Here is a 23,220-nt window from a genome sequence, read left to right on the forward strand (position 1 = left end):
CTAAAATTGTCTCTAAAGGGAGAATAATGGCTTCTCTTCTTCTCGATTCAACCCAGGATATTTTGCAATGTACAGGCCTGTGCTCTTGGCACCTACCCATGTGCATACAAGCCCATGGCACCTGGTTGTCCTGTGTGGGTCTTACCTCTGTGTAGGCCTGGGTCACCTGCTCATACAAGGATTGGTGGTGGTGGATCGCCAGCTCCAGGTCCTGCATTTCAGACGGCAGGCCACCTTCGCTGCACATCTTGCACCAGGCGTCCACTCCTGACAGGAACTAGAAGGAGATGCCAGGTGGATTAGTATGGAGGTAATGGGGTAGGTAATGGGTGGGCAATGTAGCATGGAGAGGGTCATATATCTTCAGAGGAAACATCAGGACCTCTGGAAGCCTTCAGAGACCACTTCAGAGGGTGGAGTTTTTTCTTTAATTTTATAAACCCTAAGCCCAAGTAAGAAGTCAGATCCAGGCACCTGTTTAGGAAGTGTAGTTTGCACAAACATAAATCACTGTTGACAACTGCAGGAGATGAGAATCATCTGGTTGTTCAGCAGGTTATACCCACAGACTATAAAGTACAGGTGTGGAAACATCTAATTACATTACACACAGTCCCTTGCATATAACAAGGCAACAAGCTCTAAGGACATGCATGTATACCATGAGCTGTGAAGAGGAGCAGGGAACACTTTATTCAGGACAGCCAGAAATCCCAGGGAACTTGTAGAGACTCATCCTCACAGAGGATGGAGATGAACACTCAACAGGACTCCTGCTTTTTGTCAGCCCCCTTCAGGATGGGAGCAGGAAGGGACAGTATGGAGGCTCAGAATGAACCATGTCTACAGTAGCAGTGGCTCCCGAGGTGTGAGATATAGACATAGATCTTGACAGACATCAAATTATTTAAAAATTAAAATTAACAACTGTGGAAGACTATAGGTCACCATGCACAAAGGGTGAGCTAACTGAAATCACTCAGGTTTATTGGGTGGAAAAATACAGCCTTAAAATGCAAATAATTCTTCACCCAACAGTCTGGAATGGTTCTGTCTGTGATTCCTCTCGCCTGAATGCATAGCTCCATTTAAATTAATTGCCTAAATACCTTTTTATACCATTGCCTATAACAGCCCATATGAGGACAATAAAGAGCTGCCTAAATAAACGCATTAAAAAAGTAGCCTTGAATGAGTGTGGTTTTTTTCCCCAGCTAAAAAGAAGCATGGTTTATGAGTTTCCCTGAAGGACTGGTAATATCTGAGGAAATCACATTAAAAAATAGATACAAACAAAACTGGTTTTGATCTAAACCAACCCAAATCTAGAAACACCAAATAAAAGTTGACTCCTGCAGTTAGTAAATTTCAGTTCTAGCACTGCTTTTTCTTCTGTACCTGCTTGAGTTCTAATCTTAGTGTCACCGTCAATTTTCACTTCCTGGCCTGTTGGCTGTAGTGGTTGACTTTTCCTTCATATGTTTTTATCACATTAGGCCATATCTTAGCAATTCTGGGAAAGTGCTGGATGCATGCAGTATCAGATTGCATCTACTTGCTGACATCTCAGAAGCTTCTTTGTCCCAACAATAATCACATTAGAGAGGACTCTAAAGGCAACTTAACATTCATTTGTCAGTCGCGAGGGGAACAGCTCTTTGAGACGTTTGGTATTTCTCTGTAATACTTTCTTTAGGAGCCCTATGGTAGACCCCACAAAATAGTCAGCCCAAAGAGAAAAAAGCAGAAAGGGACCCAAAGAGGGGAGCATTAAGTCTTCCTTGCCAATCTGGATGAATCTGAACAAATGATGCAAGTGATGGGTTGAAGAGAAAACAGGAAATTAGACACAAATATTATCATTTTCCTAAGAATAAACCAATCACCGTCAATCAATACCACAGCATCCTTCAAAACAAAGACATGGCTAGATTTCTCTCAATGTGTGAGTCTGTTTGACTTTTGACTTACAACTCAGGCATTTCAGCCTTTGAGAAGGTCCCAGGTGGAAATAAACATAGGTGAAGGAAATAGAAAGATACTAGGATAGTGTGTTGAACAAACATCCACATTTATTAAGCACACTATGTGACTTACACGCTCCATCTCTAATCCTTACAACAGTTCTGTGAGATTTATGATTATCCCAACGTTAGAGATGAGGAATCAAGCTCAGAATGGGGAGGTGACTTGTCTAAGAGTTAATGAATGTTGGGACTGGGCTTAGAACCCACACTTGTCTGGCCTCAAAGCCTACTCTTTGGTTACCCAGGTTGCCTTCCATGTTAGAGCTGGTAACAAGGAGAAAGATTGGCATTATGAGCTTGTATCTGACTCTCCATTATCTATGAGTTACCTAAAATGTGATACAAAGAAAGAAGGTTAGAAATTAGACAGTAGGCTTTAAGGTTAGATACATCTGGGCTAAAATTCCAGCTGCCCACAGACTAATTGTGTCATCTCAGCAGTGGTATATTAGTAAATATTTGACAACTGGTACATATGTATATGTATAGGCATCTATGTATACGTGTTATATTAAAATGTTTGCTTTATAAAGGGTGTGTAGCACACAATTTATAAAGAATAACATAATACACATTTCTCTTTATTACAAGTTCCTTGCAGCCCATGTTTCTCACAGGATGCTTTTGTTGATTTTTGTTGAACTCTTGTGTACACAGCTGAGGTTGCAAAAGATAAATGTATAGAGTTCTGACATGAATGTTGGTTGATATTTTCATTTATACTAAGGAACAAGAAAAAAGTGAAAAACTCCTGAAGACTTATGTCAGAACATCACTCATTCATCAATAATGAGTGATTTCTTTGTTAATTTGAATAGTTTTTGAATATTAGAAGAATATTTCTTCAAATTTGTGTGTTATTCACAATGTACAAACTACAGACACAACACATTTATAAGTTCAGTCTGCATTTTAAAAAGAGTTTCTCCATCACTTTCCTAAGACTCTATAAAATCAATAAAGCAATAAATCAAGCCCTGGTTTGAAGCATTTGCTGATTTCCATAGTATAAAACTCCTGCAAAGTCTATTTGAAACTACCAATGTGGTATCACTGAATGTGGTCAATTGTATAGTATTTTCACTAGATAAGATGTAAATAAACCCAAGAACACAAATAATGTACTAAAATCCAGTAAAATAATCAGAAAATAACGAGTTTGGAACATTTATTACCTTTGTTTTTAGTACAACATATTTAATTGCAAATTTCTATAACTTAGGTTTAAATTATGGCTGAATTTAACTACCAACTTGCAAATTTTCTGTAAATTTAACTATCAGCTTTCTATGAGCCTATACAAGCTAGCTCTAAGACCCAACTAGATCTTATGCAGGTCGTTAATCTCTCTGAGCTTCAGTGCTCCTCTCTGTAAAATGGATTAGTAATGCCACTGGCCAATGCCTGGCCATTCAGTAAATGACAACAATTAATTATTATTTCAGCCCATTATATTATTATTACATTATTATTACCCATAGCAAATGCTTAATCTAAAATTAGGTTTTTCATACACTCAATGATCAGTTTATTTTCATTCCTTCGGTTTATGCTCTGAAAATGCAAACTAAGCAGACAATTAAGGCACACACACATGCACAGCCACACCACAGTAAGCTATCAAGCAGAATGTACACAGGCTTTGGGAACCCTCTTGTGTGGATGATAAGCAAAGTCAACAAGAGTACCAACATTCCTTTCTGTACACATGGCCATGAAGTGGTGGAATGTGGGTTATCGTGACAACTACTCAGCAGGATCTTTGGTATTTCAAGAAAAGGAGTGGGGGGGCTCTCTGTTGAGCTGTGTGCAGATGCCCAGCACCCTGCCCTTCCCCCACCATTCCACCCTTCCCACCACCAGCAGACACAGCAGACCTCGGGCCTCACCTGCTCAGCCTTCTGGTGGAACACCGCTGACATGGCGAGGATGGTACTGCGTTCGTCCAGGGCTGCAGCAAAGCTCTTCCACTCCTGGTCCAGCTGCGTGGAAATCTGCTTGATTTGCTGCGAGGCATAATGGCCAGCCTCAGAGAGACGGGAAGCCACGGACATGATGCGGTTGATGTTGACATAGGCATTCTGTGAAACCAAGTAGGGCCAGTGCTTAGTGGGGCAGAGGCTGGAAAGGCATCTATCTGCTAAGCTCTTTAGGGGAGGGTGAATATTTGGGGAAAAGGGGTTACACAAAACAAAATGAGTGAGAGAAGCCAGTATAGGCCATACTAGTGTATACGTTCTTAGCCCAAAGGGGGTCTCTCTCTATGATGCAAAATCTATACAGATAGCAAAAGCACATTATTCATTCCATTGAACCAAAATTGTTTTAGTGCCAGCTATTACGGCACCAGTCACTTTGCAGGGATTATCTCATTTGATCCTTATAACCATCCTATGTGGTCACTCAGGGAGATAGCAGAGTACTTCAGGAGTTGCTGTCTGGAAGCCATGGCTCAGACTAGGGCTTTTAGCTGCAGGAGGCAAATGCACCCTTCTTGTTAAGGAGGGAGCTGGACGCCAGGTAGTACTAATGTCACCTACCACAGGGCAGCAATACCATCAAAGCAGCCAAAGGACACATGATAATTTCACATCTTCCTACCACCAAGCAAAGATGCCTGTTGCACCCCACCCCCACCCTGAAAGAGCTGGACACTGGCCAACAGTCATAATTTAATAAAAAGGGAACATTAGAAGCTGCCACATTTTTCATGGTAAAAATAAGGTCTATGGAGCCCTTCCTGATCCCTACTTAAAAGCCTTTCCCCATCTGACCCAGAAAGCATTTATTTGTGGGTGCTTCAAAGAGCCAAGTGGAGATTCTCCTGGCCTCCACTGACTCCCTCCATCTGGCATTTTGTGTACCATCCATTCACATGCACTTGCCAATTAAAAATTCATGAACATGTGTGTTGCTTTCTACTAGGCCAGCAGAAAATCCTCCAGGAAGGAACAAGACAAAATAAAAAAAAAACCCACAGACATAAAACAGGAGTTATCATGGTTATTTTTAACTGTTATCTCCTATTAATTGTCTGACGTGTCAAAATAAGCAAGTAATATTGTGGCACCCACAGGGAGATTTTCTGAATTACACAAATGTCCGCCTAAAGAAAGACTAAGGAGGCAGGTTGCTCATACAGCTTCATTCTTTGTTACAAATCGTCTCCAGTGATAATAAATATTCTTCAGCCACAGCATTTTCTCATGATCCTATTAGCTCAGGGGTAGTTCATTAATACTGGGTAGAATTTAATGAAAGTTCTTTATTTTTTCCTCTCCATCTACCTCTCAGCTGTCACCAACCTCTAAGCTCTCCACCCCAAACCAGGGCCAGGCTCATAACATCCCTTTTAATTTAAAAAGTCTGTGTGGAAGTTTAAAAGGCTAAGTGAAGTACTTGAACACTGTGGTAGTTAGGGTCAGGTGTCAACTTGGCCAGGTGAAGGTGCCTAGTTCTATTGCTATGGACATGAGCCAATGGCACGTGAACCTCATCTGTTGTTGATTACATCTGCAGTCGGATAGGAGGTGCTGCAATGAATGATGTTTGATTTAATTGGCTGGTGCTTAAATGAGAGAGCTCAATGCAGCACAGCCAAGCAGCTCAGCATACCTCATCTCAGCACTCACAGTTCAGCCCAGGTTTTTGGAGATGCAGAAAGGAACCACCCCAGGGAAAGTTGTTGGAACCCAGAGGCCTGGAGAGAAGGCCAGCAGAGATTGCCCTGTGTTTCCCATGTAAGAAAGAACCTCAGTTGCAAGTTAGCTGCCTTTCCTTTGAAGAACTATACATTTTAACTAAATAAATCCCCTTTTATTAAAAGCCAATCTATCTCTGGGGGGTTGCATTCTGGCAGATTTGGCAGACTAAAACAAACACAAATCCACCCCAATGTCTAATGAACCCATGAGTAGTCTCTAAGTTTACCCTGGTCTGAGTCCTTTCTGAAGTAGTGCATTTCCTTAATAGAGGTAGAATGTTATTGACTCTTGTTATTTTGAAAATCACTATCCTTCAAAGATTCAGAAGACACTACCATGTCTACTCTCTGAGTTAGAACAGAAATTCTACTTAAAATTAAACTATTTATAGAACTGACAGATACCAACTCTACAGACAAAAATAGATAGGGAGGAAGAGGAAAAAAGGGCATGTTCTGATTTTAATAGTTCTCACTTCCAAGGGAATAACATTTAAACCTTACCCCAACCAACACACAATCCAAATTTCCTGCTCTGCCATTGTCTTAGTTTGGGTTCCTACAAAAACAGATCCTGAGACAAGGATTTGGGGGCAAGTAGTTTATTTGGGGCATGAGGTCAGTAGATGACAATGGGCAGAGACATGTCCGAAGCTGCTGGCTGACCTGGATGGGAACTGCTGCAGACAACCCCAGGTAAGACTGAGGGGATATACGCAAGACACACTGCTGGCATCTGATATAGCTGTCCTTCCAAACGGAATTTAAATCCTGGAACCTCTTACCCGTTTATTCAGATCTATCTACGGGTGTTGTGTTTAGCTCAGTGGGAAGCAAAAAAAAAAAAAAAACCAGTAAGAACAGGGCACTACCCTGCATCAAGAACCCCCCAGTACATCCTTTTTTTAATGGATGCCCAGCTCCCTGTCATCACCATGTGCTTACATTCTCTGCTCACCCAGGGGACACAGGGTGGCATACCTCTGTTCACTTTCAGGAAGAACTTTCTAGCTCTCAACTGTGTTTGCCTCGGAGACTGTTAACACCCTGACACTCATTCAAATATTTATGGTGAGGGGGCCAGGCTCCATGCTGGGGGATGTGGAGGATCAAAGAGGAATGAAGACAGGATTCCCCCCACCCATCCCCTGTCCTCAGGGACTTAGAGCTGAGACTTAAGACAAATCCTCAAATGTCTGTAATTTAAAGCACAATGAAGCAAGTGCTTCCATAGAGGGAGAAGCAACTCACTATGGGAATCAGAAGGAAAAGGATCCAAACAATTGGCAGGGCATTTTAAAAGGGGATTCCTTCATGGAATGGGGGGATGACAAGGCCAGAGGTCTTCCAAGGTCTCCTTCAACTCTTAAGTCTGTGATAATAAATTAAAACTAACAACAACAACAAAAAGATCAGAGCTTATATTTCACATTCTGGAGATAGGCACAGTAAATGCTTTTATGCCTTCCTAAATCTAATAAATGATTATGCTTCACAAAAGAAGTAGAGACGTATTCTTCACAACAGAAGGATAAATATAATGGTGACTCATGAATATGCTCATTGTTCTTCTCAACTACCCCTTTTCAGTATTTCAAAATACCACAAGCGAGTTGCATTGCCCAAGCTCATCTTCACTTTACTTCACCTTAAAACCTGAGACAAATGGGCAGACAGCTTGTAAAATACAATTGCCCCTGAGTTCAAATTCAGTCACAAGGCAAATGAGAAGGGAGGAATGGAGAGAAAGTTTCAAATGACTTATAAGGAAAGAGTGAAGTTAAAAGAGCTAGATTAAAAGCTTGAATAAATAGGGGTGCTTAGTCATTAGGCATAAATGAAATATCATGGCCATTGGTCAATCCATAATGGTTCTCTATCACTGTGTTTCTCCTCTAAGGAGCATTTGGGAGTCATCTTTGTCCCACCAACATGTTCATCAGGAGTGGGTATTCTGACTCTGGGATCTTTCCATTTCCTACCAGCTGTCCCACCCCCATTGGCTTCCTGGCTCTGCCATCCTTCCCTGCCAGTCTTAAATGCCCTGCCATCTGCACAGTTTATCAGTCAATAAAGGGCATCAAAGTCACTGGGCCAGGAATCAGGAGACATGGGGTCAGGTCCGAGTTTTGGTACTAACTTAAGATGCCACCAGACTCCTCTGTGCCTTGCTTTCCTCATTTATAAAATGAGGGTGTTGAACTAAATGACTTCAGATATTCCATTTCTGAGGAAGTAGTGTCAGTTAAGGCCTCCAGATATATTTTCTGTTTACAGAGGGTGCCCAGATTAAGTGTAGAGAGAAATTGGGAAACCATAGTTTTCTTATTTCTTATATTCAGTGCCAGGGGAGAAAAGTGATTATCTATCCCTTTCCCACTGCCTTCTCCCATGGAGGAGGCAGGGCATAAACTGAAGAAACAAGGGTAACCTGAAGATTTCAAGTGTTCACGTGTCATGGGAAGGTTTTGAACAAAAGAGTAACTTGATCTGATTTATGCATTTAAGAGACTGCTCAAGCTGCTGTGTGCTAAAGGAGTGATGAGGGGACGTATATACGGCATGAGACCAGGGGTCAGTGAGTGTTCTGGGGAGAGCAATGCTTACCTGACCTGCAGGGACACCCAGCCCAGACTTGGCTGTCCATGAGCCTCAGCCCCTCATCCCAGCTCTGTTTTCTGCTATGTTGTGTGAAGGCCAAGGCTAGACCTGGGCCCTCAGCTTCCAGGGAACCAAGGACCAGCTGCCCTCCTCCCCCTCTCCTCTTCCACCCCTAACCCTGAGCTGAGTTGTTCAGACTAACCAGCTTTCCTGGCCAGACAGAAAAGACATGATAAATAATTCTGGCTTGATGAGTGCCTTCTTAAACCCTTACCTCAAAACTACTTTATTAAATGTAAATCCCTACACATATATATAATGCTTTTATTATTAGCCAAAGCATCTCATAGCCCAAATGTAATCACGATCTAGTCTGTGGAATTCAAGGTACTGGTGGGATAGTCTGTTGCCATAATTGCCCTAACCCACCTCCCCACAAAACTTCTTCTCCCATCATTTTGGTAACAATGGGGAAAAATTACTAAATTCTAGCAAAATCTGGCTAATGTAAAATCCCTGTATACTTACGTACTTTCCCAACTTTTGTAACTACAAAATTCCCTGTTTTCACCTTAATTGAAGACCACAGGATAGACGGCTTCATCTCCTGAGGCCTCTGGTCCCCTGTGGTGATTAACTGAAATTGATGGTGCAGAGTCATTCTCTAGAAAGAACTCCTTGGTGGAATCTTGATAAAATTTTTTAGCTCTGCCAAGGGCCTCTCTTTGAACCTGGTCCTTGGCTATCCCTTCCAGGTTCAAAAACATGCAATATTGCTTACAGGATAATTATTCACCATTTAAAAACCCATCTAAATTTTCTCTTTACATGAGGTTTCTTATAAGGTATAGTCTGAAAGAGATACTGGTTCTTCAAAAAATAATTATTTGATGCAAGATACCATTTTGGTAACCCTAAGCTCTCTGTTAGGTGCTGATTGCAAGAGCAGATGATTGCCATGTGTGTGCATTATTTGAATCCCCTTCACTTCACTCCACCCTGAATCAGAAACTCCTGTGGTTTATGTGAGATAACAGAGCATCTAGCCAAATGCCTTGCAAATAACTGACAGTTCAGTAAATGTTATATCTTTTCTCCCATCCAGTCCCAGCAGACTGGTTTTACCTTCCCACATGAAGAGTAAGCCAAATCAAAGTTTTAGTAAAATGCGTATGTAAGAAAAATTGATTAACTATTCCAACATGAGGCAAAATAGGAGCCCAAAGTCTCATGGTATTCCACTGAGAGCAAGTGGCAACATCACCTACTGTTGCCGGGGAAGAGTCCCTTTCCAAAGAAGCCTATCATATGTGCCTCAGAACACCGGCTATCGCAGCTGCCTGAACTGCTCTTCAAACCACTGCTCTCTATACATACCCCGCACATCCTCTGCTGAAGGATGCCCTTCCCCCCTAAGAGTTAAGGGTCTGGTGTCCTAAATTGTCCACAGCCTTTCCCTTGATTTTCAGAGCTCAGACAATTCAGAACCAGCCAGTGATTTGCTCTTTGAGCCATGTTCTTTCAACACAATATCCTTCCATACCATAAGATGGAAAAACAGGGGCTTCCGTTTCTTAGGACAGCCTTCTCAAAACAGCTCCAATAGCTTGGAATGTATTAGCCACACCCAGAGCATCCAAGACTGCAATGACTTGTGCCCATACAAGGTTCCCAATCTGCCTTATTTCTTTCTTTATTTACTTATTTATTTATTACAAAATGTGCAGAAGCCTCATCCCCATATTAGGGTTGATTACTCCATCCTCATGGGCATGGGGGCCTTATATTTTGTTGTCTGGGGAGGTGACCCAATTCTGCCCAGGTTTCTTATCTTTACCACCAGAGAGGCAGAGAGAAGTCATTCAAAAGCTGTCTCACCTCTGCAAAGAATGAATTCTGGACACAGGGTTTTCAATTCCATTCTAGTTAATTGGGTACACAACTTTTTGATAATTAATATAAACAGAAAAGTTGTGATCTTTATGTCAGATCATCACATGAGGTGAGGCACAATCACCACTTAGGGGCCACTTTCCCTAAATGTGCTCAGTCCTCTCAATAAACCCTCCAGCCCGTCACCCTCCAAATCTAAAAGGCAAGAGAGAACAGCCAGGCAGGCCAGGCAAATAATCCGCTGAAAGCCAAGTCATTTGGGTCAAATGGTAATCAAATAATGTTAAATTAAGAGCTATAAATAGTATAGCTTCAAAAAAGAAAAATCTTCTGCATGCCAGGAAAACACAGCTAAATATTATCAGTTATTGAGTGCTTATTATGTACCAGTTATGCACAGGAGTAGGAACATTGAGTCTTTATACTCGGCTCAATTTTCTTGTGTATACAGAAGAGTTTTTTTTTAAAAAAAACTGTGTGTGTGTGTGTGTTTTTTATTGATCAGGAAAAAAAAAACGTGTTTTTAAAACTGTACAGAGGACTCTCCTCCTCCCACTGAAGTTAATACATGCATCAAGATATCAGATGTTTATGGGTGATGAGGCTTAGGGGAAATTTATGTTCAATTTCATATTCTTATTGAACTCATTCTTTTTATCGAGGCACAGAGTGTTCCTAGGTTTCGGTTTTGTTTTGCAACTGTAAGTAATGCTAGGGGTTGCTTAGTCAAAAGTTATGTGTATCTTTTTTTTTTTTTTTTGCATGGGCAGGCACCGGGAATCAAACACAGGTCTCTGGCATGGCAGGCGAGAACACTGCCATGAGCCACCGTGGTATGCCCTGCGTATTTTTAATTTTAATACATTTTGCAGGTTGCACTGTATAAAAGCTATAATTACTCAAATTTCTCCATCCTTTTACTCTGATAAAGCTTTTTTTTAATTTGGTAAAAATTGTAAAAAGTGCAATTTAAATACAGTGAAATGGACAAGTTTTAATGAACAACTACAGCTTTTATTAATGGAATGTAAAACATACTTTACTTCAAGATTTTTAGAAAGAAAGTTCATGAAACCGTCTCATTTTATTATTAGGAAAAACATCAAACCCAGACATTTCTTGAACTCACCTAGTAGATGCTTAAAATCGTCATTCAATCAATCATGGGGCTTATTTAAAGTCACAAAGAGAGAGGCAGAATTGAGACTAGAATCCAGTTCTCCTGATTCCCTTATTACTCTTTCTTCCATGTCCTACAGCTTGTATTAATCTGTTTTTATTTTGTCAGTCAAAGAGAGTCATGAGGAGAAGTATTTGGAGATTTTCCCACACAGCTTTCAGAGGCTTTGTCAGTAACATTCAATATCAGTAGGAAAATAAGGAGATTGTGCCAAAGTAGTGAAAAAGCTGAACATCACCTCCTTTTTCCAGCTTAATGACACCATACCTATTATTTACATCTTTACTTGTACAAAACCCATTTGGGCCCTGAAGTTGTTAAACCATCAGCTTATGATTAATTAGTTTAAAATAACCATGTAAACCTGCTGATTCCACCTTAAAACATATGGTCTTTGGGAGAGGAACATCTGGAATAAGAACTGTTCATGCTTGAAACTATGCTACAATATCTATGGGATGTGATAATCTCTAAATGAAACCCCAACTTCTGCTTCCCACAAACCACAGGGTGCCCTCTGGGAGACCAAATAGGGCAGCTGATACATGACTATCTGATCAGGTCTGGACGAACAGTAGGTCAAGCCATGTGGAAGTCATCTGTCACTGTTGGACAGAGAGGACAGGAGGATGGAGCAGACCCAGTGCTCAGCAAAGTTAACAATGGCTGGTGAATCCCTCTGTCACTCTGGCCTGGCTTGCTGTAGCAATGTTTTCTCAAGCAATTGCTTTACAAACCATTAAGCAACCATGAATACAAGTGCCTGTCCATATGTCTGAGGGCCAAAGGAAACCCAGGAGCAAGATTAAGAGAAGCCCCTCTTCCTTTCCTATCTTGGCTCCAAGTCAAACTTCTTTGGATTGGTGAGTATCTTTGTGTGAGGAATTGTTGCAGGATTGAAGTGGTGGGGAAAGGTGGGCACAGCTGGAATCAGACAGTTTGGGATTGGTGTGGAGTAATATGTCAGGCTGCCTTTAAAGTTGAAATCAGAGGTTATAAAAGCTTCAGGGAAATCTATTTGCTAGGATTTTCTCCCCCAGCTCTTTCTTTTGTAGGGCCTTGCTGCTCAAGCTTAGGTTGTGGCATCAGCATCACCTAAGAGGTAATTAGAAATGCAGAGTCTCAGGCACCTCCCTGATCTTCAAAATCAAAATCTATATTTTTAAAAAGATTCCACAAGGTGATTCATTTGCACATTAAAGTTTAAGAACTCTGAGGAGCCACCTGGAACAAGAATTATTTTTTACCTGACCCCAGTAACAACAGTAGCTGGACATTTGCCAGGCATGATATCATGCCAAATGTTGTGCCAAAAATGCATGATCATGTTTCCACCTTACAACAATCCTGGCAAAGGTACTATCCTTACCTTCCATTTACAGGTAAGATGGTAAAGCTTGAAAAAATTTACATAATTAAGAGCACAGAGCTAGGAAGGAAATACAGAGCCACAGTTAGCACCCAGCACCCATGCTCTTTCCCACCCAGCCACAAATGAGAAAGACAGCTGGGCTGACCAAGGGTGTCCCTCAAGGGAGTGGGGAGATGATGAAGAGGAATTTCTCCCAAAGATTCTAAAAATCATATCCTAGAAAAATAAGTCTTCTGGGGAGAGGATTCAATAAAAATTTCTCTATCTCTGAAGCTTCCCTACTGGGGCTCTTGATTGCCCTTGGAAGTCCCAGAATAGCCCAGGTCGGAGTCTTAAATCTATTATTCCATGTGTCTACTCAACCATTCATTTGTTCATCAATGCTAGGCACTGTTCAAGTAATGAGCAAGAGAGAACATTTCTGTACTTGTGGAACGTACATTTTAGGAAGCAATAAATTAATATTTACTATAGAAATAAGTGCTGTATACAGCAGGGAAAAGGATAAAGCATGATGGGGTTAGGGAAAGCCACCTTATATAGAGAGGTCAGGGCTGGCTTCTCTGAGAGCAGACGCCTGAGCTCATTTCAGAAGGCAATGGGAGTGAATTACATGGTTATCTGGAGGAAGAGACTCCAGGTAGAGGGACGAGCTGGGGCAAAGGCCACAAGTCAGAAATGACCTTGGTGGGTTTGAAAAACGGCAAGAAGACCAGGGTGCATAAGCCGATAAGTAAGTGGTAAGGGCTAAGATGTGAGCTGTGAATGGGGCTAGTGGAGCCTAGTAAGCTCTCTAAGAGACTTCAGATGTTATCATAAGAGGGATGGGACCTCAGCAGGCAGAGTTCTCTGCCTGCCATGCCAGAGACCCTGGTTCATTCCCAGTGCCTGCCCATGGGAAAAAAAAACAGAGGGATGGGAAGCCATTAGAGAATTTTGAGCAGAGAAGTATATACATGATATAATATACTTACATTTTGGCAGGATCACTCAGGCCGTTATGTTGAGAATAGACTGTAGGAGAACAAAGGTGGAAGTACAAGGAAGGGTAGGAGCTATTTCAACAGTCTCAGCAGAAGGTGATAACAGTTTGGACCAAGGTGGTGACCATGGTGGCAAGGAGAAGTGGCCAAATTCTAGGCATATATTTAAGGTACAGATGAAAAGACTTGCTGATGGAAATCCTTTAGCTCTTCTTTTTTTTTCCTGACCTTTGGCTTTGTTATGAGCTCTGACCTCTTGCTTTTTTGTATTGCCCCCTTGGTACTGCCTACCTGGTTCTGATCTCTTTACTCCTGAATTCCCTGATTTAAAAAGTCTAATCTGTATGTCCTTGATCAGTCTCAGTCCCTCATCTGGCATTCCTGGCTGGCTACCACCCATGCCCCAGAATGGCATATGCAATGTTACTGCTGCTTGTTAGTATCAATAGTTCATATCCATGTCATGCTTTACATGTCTTTTACAGAACAAAGACATTCTTTGTTCCGGACACTTTAACATTGGAGAGAAGTCCTCAAAGATTAATGCTTTGGTGGCTTTAGAGTTTGACCCTAGGGCCAGTGTCAGCTCGTTTACTTTCTTTACCCTGGACCAGTGATTCTCAATCTAGGAGCTAAAATTGTACAGATTTTCTGAGCCCCATTCTGGTATAGTTATATCAGAATATAACCATATTTTTGTGTACATATCATCCGACGCACTAGGTTTTACAGACCATTTCATGACTTCCATTAGGCTTGGAGACCTCAGAGAAACTAAATGAGTTAGCCTTGGCTGAATTTCAGAAAAATTAACTCCTTGGCAGCTGCAGACCTAGCAGAGGGCAGGTAGTGTGTGTGAGAGTGTGTATGTGTGTGTGTGTGCGTGTGCATGCACACAATGTGTGAGTAAATTGAGATACAAAGTTTAGGAGCAAACACTGAAAGGGCACAGCAAATAACCTGATGGCAAGGAACACGCTGACATAAGGTCCAGATAGCATGGATTGAAGTTAAAAATAAGTTCTAGGGCTGTGGGCAGAGAACCAGGAGTGAGGGGGAAGAGGAAGCAAATTTGGAACCCTGATGTGGGTGAATGCTCAAGAGAGAAGGCTGAATGGCGAGAGCCAGCTATGAGTCAGAAATGTGAATAGTCGGCCAAGTCCTGCGAGTCAGCTGTGAGAAGCCCTTCAGAAGTGAGCCAGGCCAGGTGACTGGCTAGTGAGTAAGGGGAACCAGGAATGTGCACTAAAGTGATACTGGGAAAGCCTTTGCCTAAGCAAAGGGCTTCCCTATGTTTTTTGTTTGAACAGGAGCCAATCCTCAAACATAGCTGATCAGAGAGCGGTGTGCCAAGGTAAATGGATCATCTAGCAAGGTTGGGGCTGGAGAGCAAGGAGTAGGGAATTAAGAAAGACATTTCTTGTTCCAGACACTCTAACATTGGAGAGAAGTCCTCAAAGGTTAATGCTTTGGTAATTTTAGAGTTTGACCCTAGGGCTAGTGTCAGTTTGTTTATTTTCTTCACCCTGAACCAGTGATTCTCAATTTAGGGGCTAAAATTGTACAGATTTCCTGAGCCCCATTCTGGTATAGTTATATCAGAATTTAGGGAAGGAAAACAGGTGCCATATTTTTTAAAGCTTGCCAGGTGATTATCAAGGGACAGCCAGGGTGGAGGAGTGTTGCCTCAAACTCATACACCAGCTTCATGAGAGTGGAGTTCAAAGCACACTTCTCTCTTCTTGGGACAAAGCTAATGCTGACAATGGTGCAGTGGTAAATTGAGTTATGTACCCCACAAAAGCATGTCCTTAATCTGCTTTCCTATGTATGTGAACCCATTTATAAATAGGATTTTATGATGATATTATTTTTAGTTAATGTGTGGCAACTGAAGCAGGGTGGGCATTAATCCAGATTAGAGAAGTCCTTAGAAAGAGAACCCAGAAGTCACAGAAGCTAGAAAGAAGAGGATACTGCCATGTGATGGGAGGCAGAGACACAAGTCAATGAACCCCAAGGATTGCCAGCAGCCAGTACCAGAGCACTACAGACTCGGGGAGAAAGCAAACCTTGCTGATATCTTGATTTTGGATGACTTTTAGCCTCAAAACCATGAGCCAATAAAGTCCTTTTGTTAAGTCAAAGCTAGTTTGTGATATCTGTGATAACAACTCGGGGAAAACCAAGACAGGCTCCAAGAGCAAGGGTCATAAATGGATCCTAAGCAGATCAGAAAATAAAACCTAGTTCTCCCACTGACATGGAAGAAAGCGGGGATTTGATCCACAAGGCTGATTGTGAAAATACAAACACTGCATGTATTCAACTTGATTAGTAAGAATACATCTGGCTAGTATTACATCCAGAACATGTTTCCTTAAAGGCCTGCCTCAGGGACCCCAGCGCTAACATCAAACACCGGATCACATTTATTCTTGAAAAGGGACACTTCAGTGGCTTCACCTCCATCTTTAGGGTTGGAATCTCAGAAGCAAAGACCCTTGGGATCAGATGGAACTTGAAGGATCATCTAGTCTAGTAGCTTCCGGGCTTTGGTGTGCATCACCTGGGGAGCTTGAAAGCATTCTGGTTCCCAGACCTCTCTCCTGATAACAACTATTGCTCTCCTTACCCTTCTGATCAGCGGTTGTTCAGCTTCTTCTGAAGTCATACTCTATCAGTCTTCTTCAAAAGTAAAAATCCTGCCTTACAGATTGTGAATCTTTGCTGCAGAAACTCTGCCCAAGGCTGGAGGCAGATGTTGTGACAAACTTAATATCTTTACTTATTTCACAACCATTTATCAGATACCTACTAGGTGCCAGGCATTGTTAAAGGACCTGGAGATACAGCTGTGAATGAAATAGACAAAGTCCTGCTATCAGGAGCTTTTATTCTAGTGGACAATAGTTCCCTTCATGTGTGGTATACAAACTTGAGGATGGTTAAACTGCAATCTCCCTGAAGATTGCTTTGTGTCTTATTAATCTTAGTGTTCATGGTGCCAGCAAAGGGAACAGAGAATACAAACACCAAACGTTTGCTGAGCACATATGAGTGAATGCCAAGTGGTGCATACAGATCCTCCTACCTCAGCTTTGCTAACACCATCGGGGATGGTGCCACACTCTGTCAAGGTCACTCTAACCACTAAGATGGTTAGATCTTAAAGCTAGTTGGTAACCATTTTCATAGGACTTCTTCTCCTGTGTGTCTATCTTTTGTTTTTAACAGCCTTATTCAGATATAATTCACAAACTATAGAATTTATTCAAAGTGTGCAATTCAATGATTTTTATCGTTGTGCTGGTTTGAAACTATTATGTACCCAGAGAAGCCATGTCCTTTAATTCTCATTCAGCATTGCTGGGTGGGACCTTTCTGATTGTTTCCATGGAGATGTGACCCACCCAATTGTGGGTGGTAATTTTTGATTAGATGGTTTCCATGGAGATTTGTCTCCACCCATTCAAGGTGGGGTTGCTTACTGGGGCTCTTTAAGAGGGAACCATTTTGGGAAAAGCTCAAATCAACCAGAGCCAAAAGAATGGACAGAGCCCTGGTGAAGCCATTGAAGATTCCTGGAGAGAAAGCTAGCAGATGTCACCATGCACCTTTTCAACTGAGAGAGAAATCCTGAACATCATCAGCCTTCTTGAACCAACGTATTTTTCCCTGGATGCCTTAATTTGGACATTTTCATAATCTTAGAATTGTAAACTTGCAACTTAATAAATTCCCCTTTTTAAAAGCCATTCCATTTCTGGTATATCGCATTCTGGCAGCTTTCACACTAGAGCAATCACATTACTATGCAGTATATAGATTTGTGCAACCATTACCACAGTTCATTTTAAAATATTTTTTAACTTCAAAAAGAAGTACACTTTTTAGCTCTTGCTCCCTTATTCCTCACCTTCCCAGCCCCAAGTAACAACAAATCTACTATCTGTCTCTATAGCTTTGCCTATTTAGGACTTTTTAGACAAATGAAACTGTATAATATGTGGTCTTTAGTGAATGACTTCTTTCACTTAGCATAATGTTTTCAAGGTCTATCCGTATTTTAGCATGTATCAATACTTCTTTCCTTTTTATGGCCAAATAATATTCTATTGCATGCATATTCTACATTTTGTTTATCTATTCATTAGTCAATGGACATTTTTATTATTTCCAGCTTTTGGCTATTATGAATAATGTTGATATAAGAATATATAATAGATAGTAATATAATGCTGTTTACATAAGTTTTTGTGTTCACACATGCTTTTAGTTCTCTTGAAATCTATACCTAGTAGTGGAATTTCTGGGTCTTATGGAAACTTTAGGCTTAACTGTTTCAGGAATGGCCAGATTGTTTTCCAAAGTGACTGGGCTATTTTATGCTCTCACCAACAGTGTATGACAGTTCCAACTCCTCCACATCCTCATCAGTATTTGTTATTATGTGAATTTTTTATTATAGCCATCCTAGTGGGGTATTAAGGGGTATTTCATTGTGGTTTTGATGTGTACTTCCTTGATGACTAATGTGTTGATCTTCTCTGCATGTGTTTATTATCCATTCGTTTATCTTCTTAGGAGAAATATCTATTAAGATCCTTTGCCCTCTCTCTCTCTCTCTCTCTCTCTAAGATGATACAACAAGTGAACTTACTGCCCTCCCGTCCTACATGGGACATGACTCCCAGGGGTGTAAACCTCCCTGGCAACATGGGACATAAACCTTTTGATGAGCTGGGACTCAGCATCAAGGGATTGAGAAAACTTTCTCGACCAAAAGGGGGAAGAGAGAAATGAGACAAAATAAAGTGTCAGTGGCTGAGAGATTTCAAACAAAGTTGAGAGGTTCTCCTGGAGGTTATTCTTATGCATTTATATAGACATGCCGTTTTTAGTTTGTAGTGTATCAGAATGGCTGGAGGGAAGTACCTGAAACTGTAGAGCTGTGTTCCAGTAGCCATGTTTCTTGAAATGATTGTATGATGATTATTTTTACTTCAATGTGACTGTGTGATTGTGAAAACTTTGTATCTGATGCTCCTTTTATCTGGAGTTTGGACAAATGAGTAAAAAATGGATAAAAAAATAAACAAATCATAGGGGAAAGAAAGGTTAAAAATAAATTGAGTAGACTGAAATACTAGTGGTCAATGAGAGGGAAGGGTAAAGGGTATGGTACATATGAGTTTTTTTCTTTTTTCTTTCTTTTTCTGGAGTGATGCAAATGTTCACAAAAATGATCATGGTAATAATACACAACTATGTGATGATATTGTGAGCCATTGATGGTACGCCATGTATGGAATGTTTGTATGTCAAGAATGTTTGTATGTTAAGTTTTTACTATAAAAATATTAAAATTAAAAAAAAAAGGATCTTTTGCCCACTCTCTCCCTAAGCCAACTCTGCAAATAAATGCACTACCCTCCCCTCTATGTGAGACATGACTCCCAAGACTGTAAGTCTCCCTGGCAACATGGAACATGACTCCCAGGGATGAGTTGGCCCTGGCATTGTGGGATTGAAAACATCTTCTTGACCAAAAGGGGGAAAAGAAATGAAATAAAATAAAATTTCAGTGGCTATGAGATTTCAAATAGAGTCAAGAGGTCATTCTATAGGTTATTTTTATGCATTGTATAGGTATTCCTTTTTCAGTTTCCAGTGTATTTGGAATAGCTAGAAGGAAATACCTGAAACTGTTGGACTATAATCCAGTAGTCTTGATTTGTTAAAGGTAACTACATAGCTTTTATGGTGTGACTGTGTGATTGTGAAGTCCTTGTCACTGACACTCCCTTTACCCAGTGTATGGGCAGATAAGTAAAAAAATAAAGACAAATAAATAAATAGATAATGGGGGGGTTGGGGTGTGTGATGTTTGGGGGGTTCTTTATTATTTTTATTCTTTTTTTAGAGTAATGAAAATGTTCTGGAATTGATTATGGTGATGAAGGCACAACTATATAATGGTACTGTGAGCCACTGATTATATACTTTGGATGACTATATGGTATGTGAATCTATCTCAATAAAAAAAAAGAGCTTCTACCCATTTTTAATTGGTTACTGGTCTTTTCATTATTAAGTTGTAAGAGTTCTTCATATATTCTAGATACAAATCCCTTATCAGATATGTGATTTGAGTTATTTTCACCCATTCTGTGAGTTGTCTTTTCACTTTATTGACAGTGTCCTTTAAAGGACAAAGTTTTTAATTTTGCTGAAGTCCAAAATTTGTCTATTTTTGTAATTGTTGCTTGTGGTTTTAGTGTCATATCTAAGAATCTATTGTAATACAAAGTCGTGAAGATTTGCCCCATGTTTTAATCTGTTTTGTATTTTAGTATATACATTTAAGTCTTTGATACATGTTAATTTTTGTATATTGTGTGCAGTAAAGGTTCAACTTCATTTTTTCTGCATATGACTATACAGTTCATCTAGTACAATTTTTTGAAAATGCTATACTTTCCCCAGTGAATAGACTTGGCAACCTTGTCAAAATGAGTTGACTATAGACAAATCAGTTTATTTTCAGACTCTGAATTTTATTTCAGTGATCTGTATGTCTGTCCTTACGCCAGTATCACACTATGTTGATTACTGTTGCTTTGAGTAAGTTTTGAAATCAGGAAATATGAGTGCTCCAACTTTGTTCTTCTTTTTCAAGATGGTTTTGGCTAGTCAGAGCCCCTTGTAATTTCATATGAATTTTAGGAATGACTTTTCCACTTCTTCAAAAAAGGCCATTGGGATTTATTTTTTTAGAGAAGTTACAGGCTTACAGAAAAATCATACAGAAAATACAGTGTTCCCATATACCTGTCCCATTACTAACATTTTACATTAGTGTGGTACCTTGGTTTCATGGCCATTGGGATTTTGATAGGGATTACATTGAATCTATAGATAGCTTTGGGTAGTACTGACATCTTAATAATATTAAGCCTCCCAATCCATGAATACAGGATGTCTTGCCATTTATTGAGATCTTTAATTATTTTTAGCAATGTTTTATAGCTTTTAGTATTTAAATCTTTCACCTCATTGGTTAAATTTATTCCTAGGTATTTTATTCTTTGGGATGCTATTGTAAATGGAATTGTTTTAATTTCATTTTCAGATGGTTCATTACAAATGTATAGAAATACAATTGATTTTTATATATTGATTTTACATCCCACAGCCTTGCTGAACTCATTTGATAGTTCTAATAGTTTTTTAGTAAATGCCTTAGTATTTTCCATATACAAGATGATGTTATCTGCAAATAAAGTAAGTTTTACTTTTTTCTTTTCAATCTAGATGTCTTTTATTTCTTTTCTTGCATAATTGCCATGGCTACAACCTCCAGTACAATGTTGAATAAAAGTGGTGAGATTCTTTGTATGTCTCATAACTTTTGCTGGGAACTGGACACTTTAGATAATATATTTTAGTACTTCTGTGTATTGGTTCTCCTGACCCCCCTCCAGGGCTTTCTATTGTTATTTGATTATCTGTTTAATGACTGGCTGGATTATTTTAGTGAAGTCTATTTTATCCCACCCCACCTTCCCCATACTCTACCTCCCTGCCCCTAACCCCTGTGGAGAGAAACCTCTAATGTTGCTACTCAGAGTGTACAACCTAGGGTATTCCAACAGTCATTTTGGGATGATAGGACTGTCTTTGACTTTCTCTTTCCCTGACTACTCCCAACTACTAAATTCTAGTAATTGCTGGCTGACTGCTCTAGTGTTTTCAACCACACCCTGGAACATAAATTGCTTTACAGACTGATCCAGTCAAATTGGGCTCCTTTGTAAGGATACTTGCTGAGATCAGTGAGATTTGTTTTGGTCCCAGGAGAGCTCCTCCCAGCTGCCTCTTTCCTTGGTTCTCTCCAGCAAGCTAGCTAGCCTATTGTTTAGACTATATCTACAGTGACTCTTCCAATCTTCTCCTAATTATCTTTCACCCTAAAGGCATTTTTGAGAGCACTCTTAGGCTTAAAGATCTCCACTCTCTGTTGCAAATGAAGCCAGTTCCTTTGGAAAGAGATGTGAGGCGCTCTGTTTTATGGTCTGTTTCTACCCCTGGGAAAAATTTCTGACTCTCTACTCTGGAGCTGGGGATGGAGACAATAGCACACTTCTCTAAGTGATACCACTGCATTAAGAAGCATTCAGAGAAGTGGAAAGACAGTGTCTGAGGTCTTCTTGGCTTGACTCTCCCCACACAGAACCTTCACCTTATGAACCAGGGTAAGGGTGATCAGGGCACCAGGATTTTTAGCAGTGTGGCACACAAGGTAGAGCCTTTGTTCCACAAGTGGGGGCTGGATATAAAGAAGGGAGCCCCTACCTCTTTGCCATACTAACCCAGAACTTAGCTTCAGCAGCAGGTAACTGTGGACAGGATGATAAATGCTGGTGTTCTGTCACTTCTGGGCAGACAGAACTCCAACTGGAAGCTAAGGGGAGAGGAAAACTTGTTTGCTTGGCTACACGAGTCAAGAGTGGAGTTTCCAAAAGTTGAGCCATAGTGGGGTAGCAAAGGAGTAGGTCTTGGTTCAAATACCACAGAGTCGCTGTTCTTATGAAGTTTTAGTAGATTTTCTTTGAATAAAGATTTCTTTATTTGCTGTGTGCCCATAAGGCCATTTCCAAAGACTTTAAATGGTTGTATTAAAAATAATTTTCACCAGTTTCACTGTGGAACAGGTTCACAGAGTTTCACACTGTCATGTTGGAAGTGGACTGTCATTTTTAATTTGAGATCTTTATTTGAAGGAGTGATTCTTTTATATAGATAGATAGATAGATAGATAGATAGATAGATAGATATCCACATTTCAACAGTTTTCTCTAGCTTTAATGTGCTTATCAATCACCTGGGAAACCTGTTTCAATGCAGATTCCTAGGATTCCATCACTGAGATTATGGTTTCCCAGGACTAGGGCAGAAGCCACAAAGAAATCTACATTTTTAACAAGCTTCCTATATGTTTCTTTGAGAGAGAAAAAGTGTATTAGAAAGAGCAATGTAGAGAGCACAGGTAGTTCAGTGGTTAGAATGCCTGCCTTCCATGCGGGAGACCTGGGTTCAATTCCCGGACCCTGCACCCCCCAAAAAAGACTAATGCATACCAGATAAGATTGAGTTCTTTTTTAACAGATTCTGTGAATATGTAAGGGGATTTGCAATTATGGCAAGGTCAAACATTAGCTACTCAAACATCACAACTGCATGTGTGTGTATAATTTTATGCCAAAATCTAACTGTACAGTCATTCTAGAAGTGCTGCTTATTTGGAGTGGAGGAGTGCTCAAGGTCATGGGTCTGGGGCTGCCAAATATCAAAGGTGACAGAAGACCCCAGAACAATATTTCTCAGATTGTGACTGAGAGATCACCTGCTTCAGAATTTTTATTTTTCTTGCACCAAAGAAAGAGTGCTACAACATT

At 40.4% G+C, this 23,220-nt stretch overlaps 1 protein-coding gene across 9 annotated transcripts in view; it reads right to left on the reverse strand.

Moving 5' to 3' along the window:
- The window catches only part of KALRN (kalirin RhoGEF kinase), a 758,640-nt gene that overhangs the window by 434,889 nt on the left and 300,531 nt on the right, over positions 1 to 23,220 (reverse strand). For all 9 annotated transcript variants that reach the window (XM_077118101.1, XM_077118100.1, XM_077118114.1 and 6 more), the window contains exons 7-8: positions 3,917 to 4,108; positions 146 to 277 (exon numbers count right to left, since the gene is read on the reverse strand). In XM_077118101.1, the coding sequence (XP_076974216.1) occupies positions 146 to 277; positions 3,917 to 4,108 (324 nt within the window). The remainder of the gene's footprint in view (positions 1 to 145; positions 278 to 3,916; positions 4,109 to 23,220) is intronic.

This window comes from Tamandua tetradactyla, chromosome 10 (genome assembly GCF_023851605.1).
Source record: "Tamandua tetradactyla isolate mTamTet1 chromosome 10, mTamTet1.pri, whole genome shotgun sequence".
NCBI lineage: Eukaryota > Metazoa > Chordata > Mammalia > Pilosa > Myrmecophagidae > Tamandua > Tamandua tetradactyla.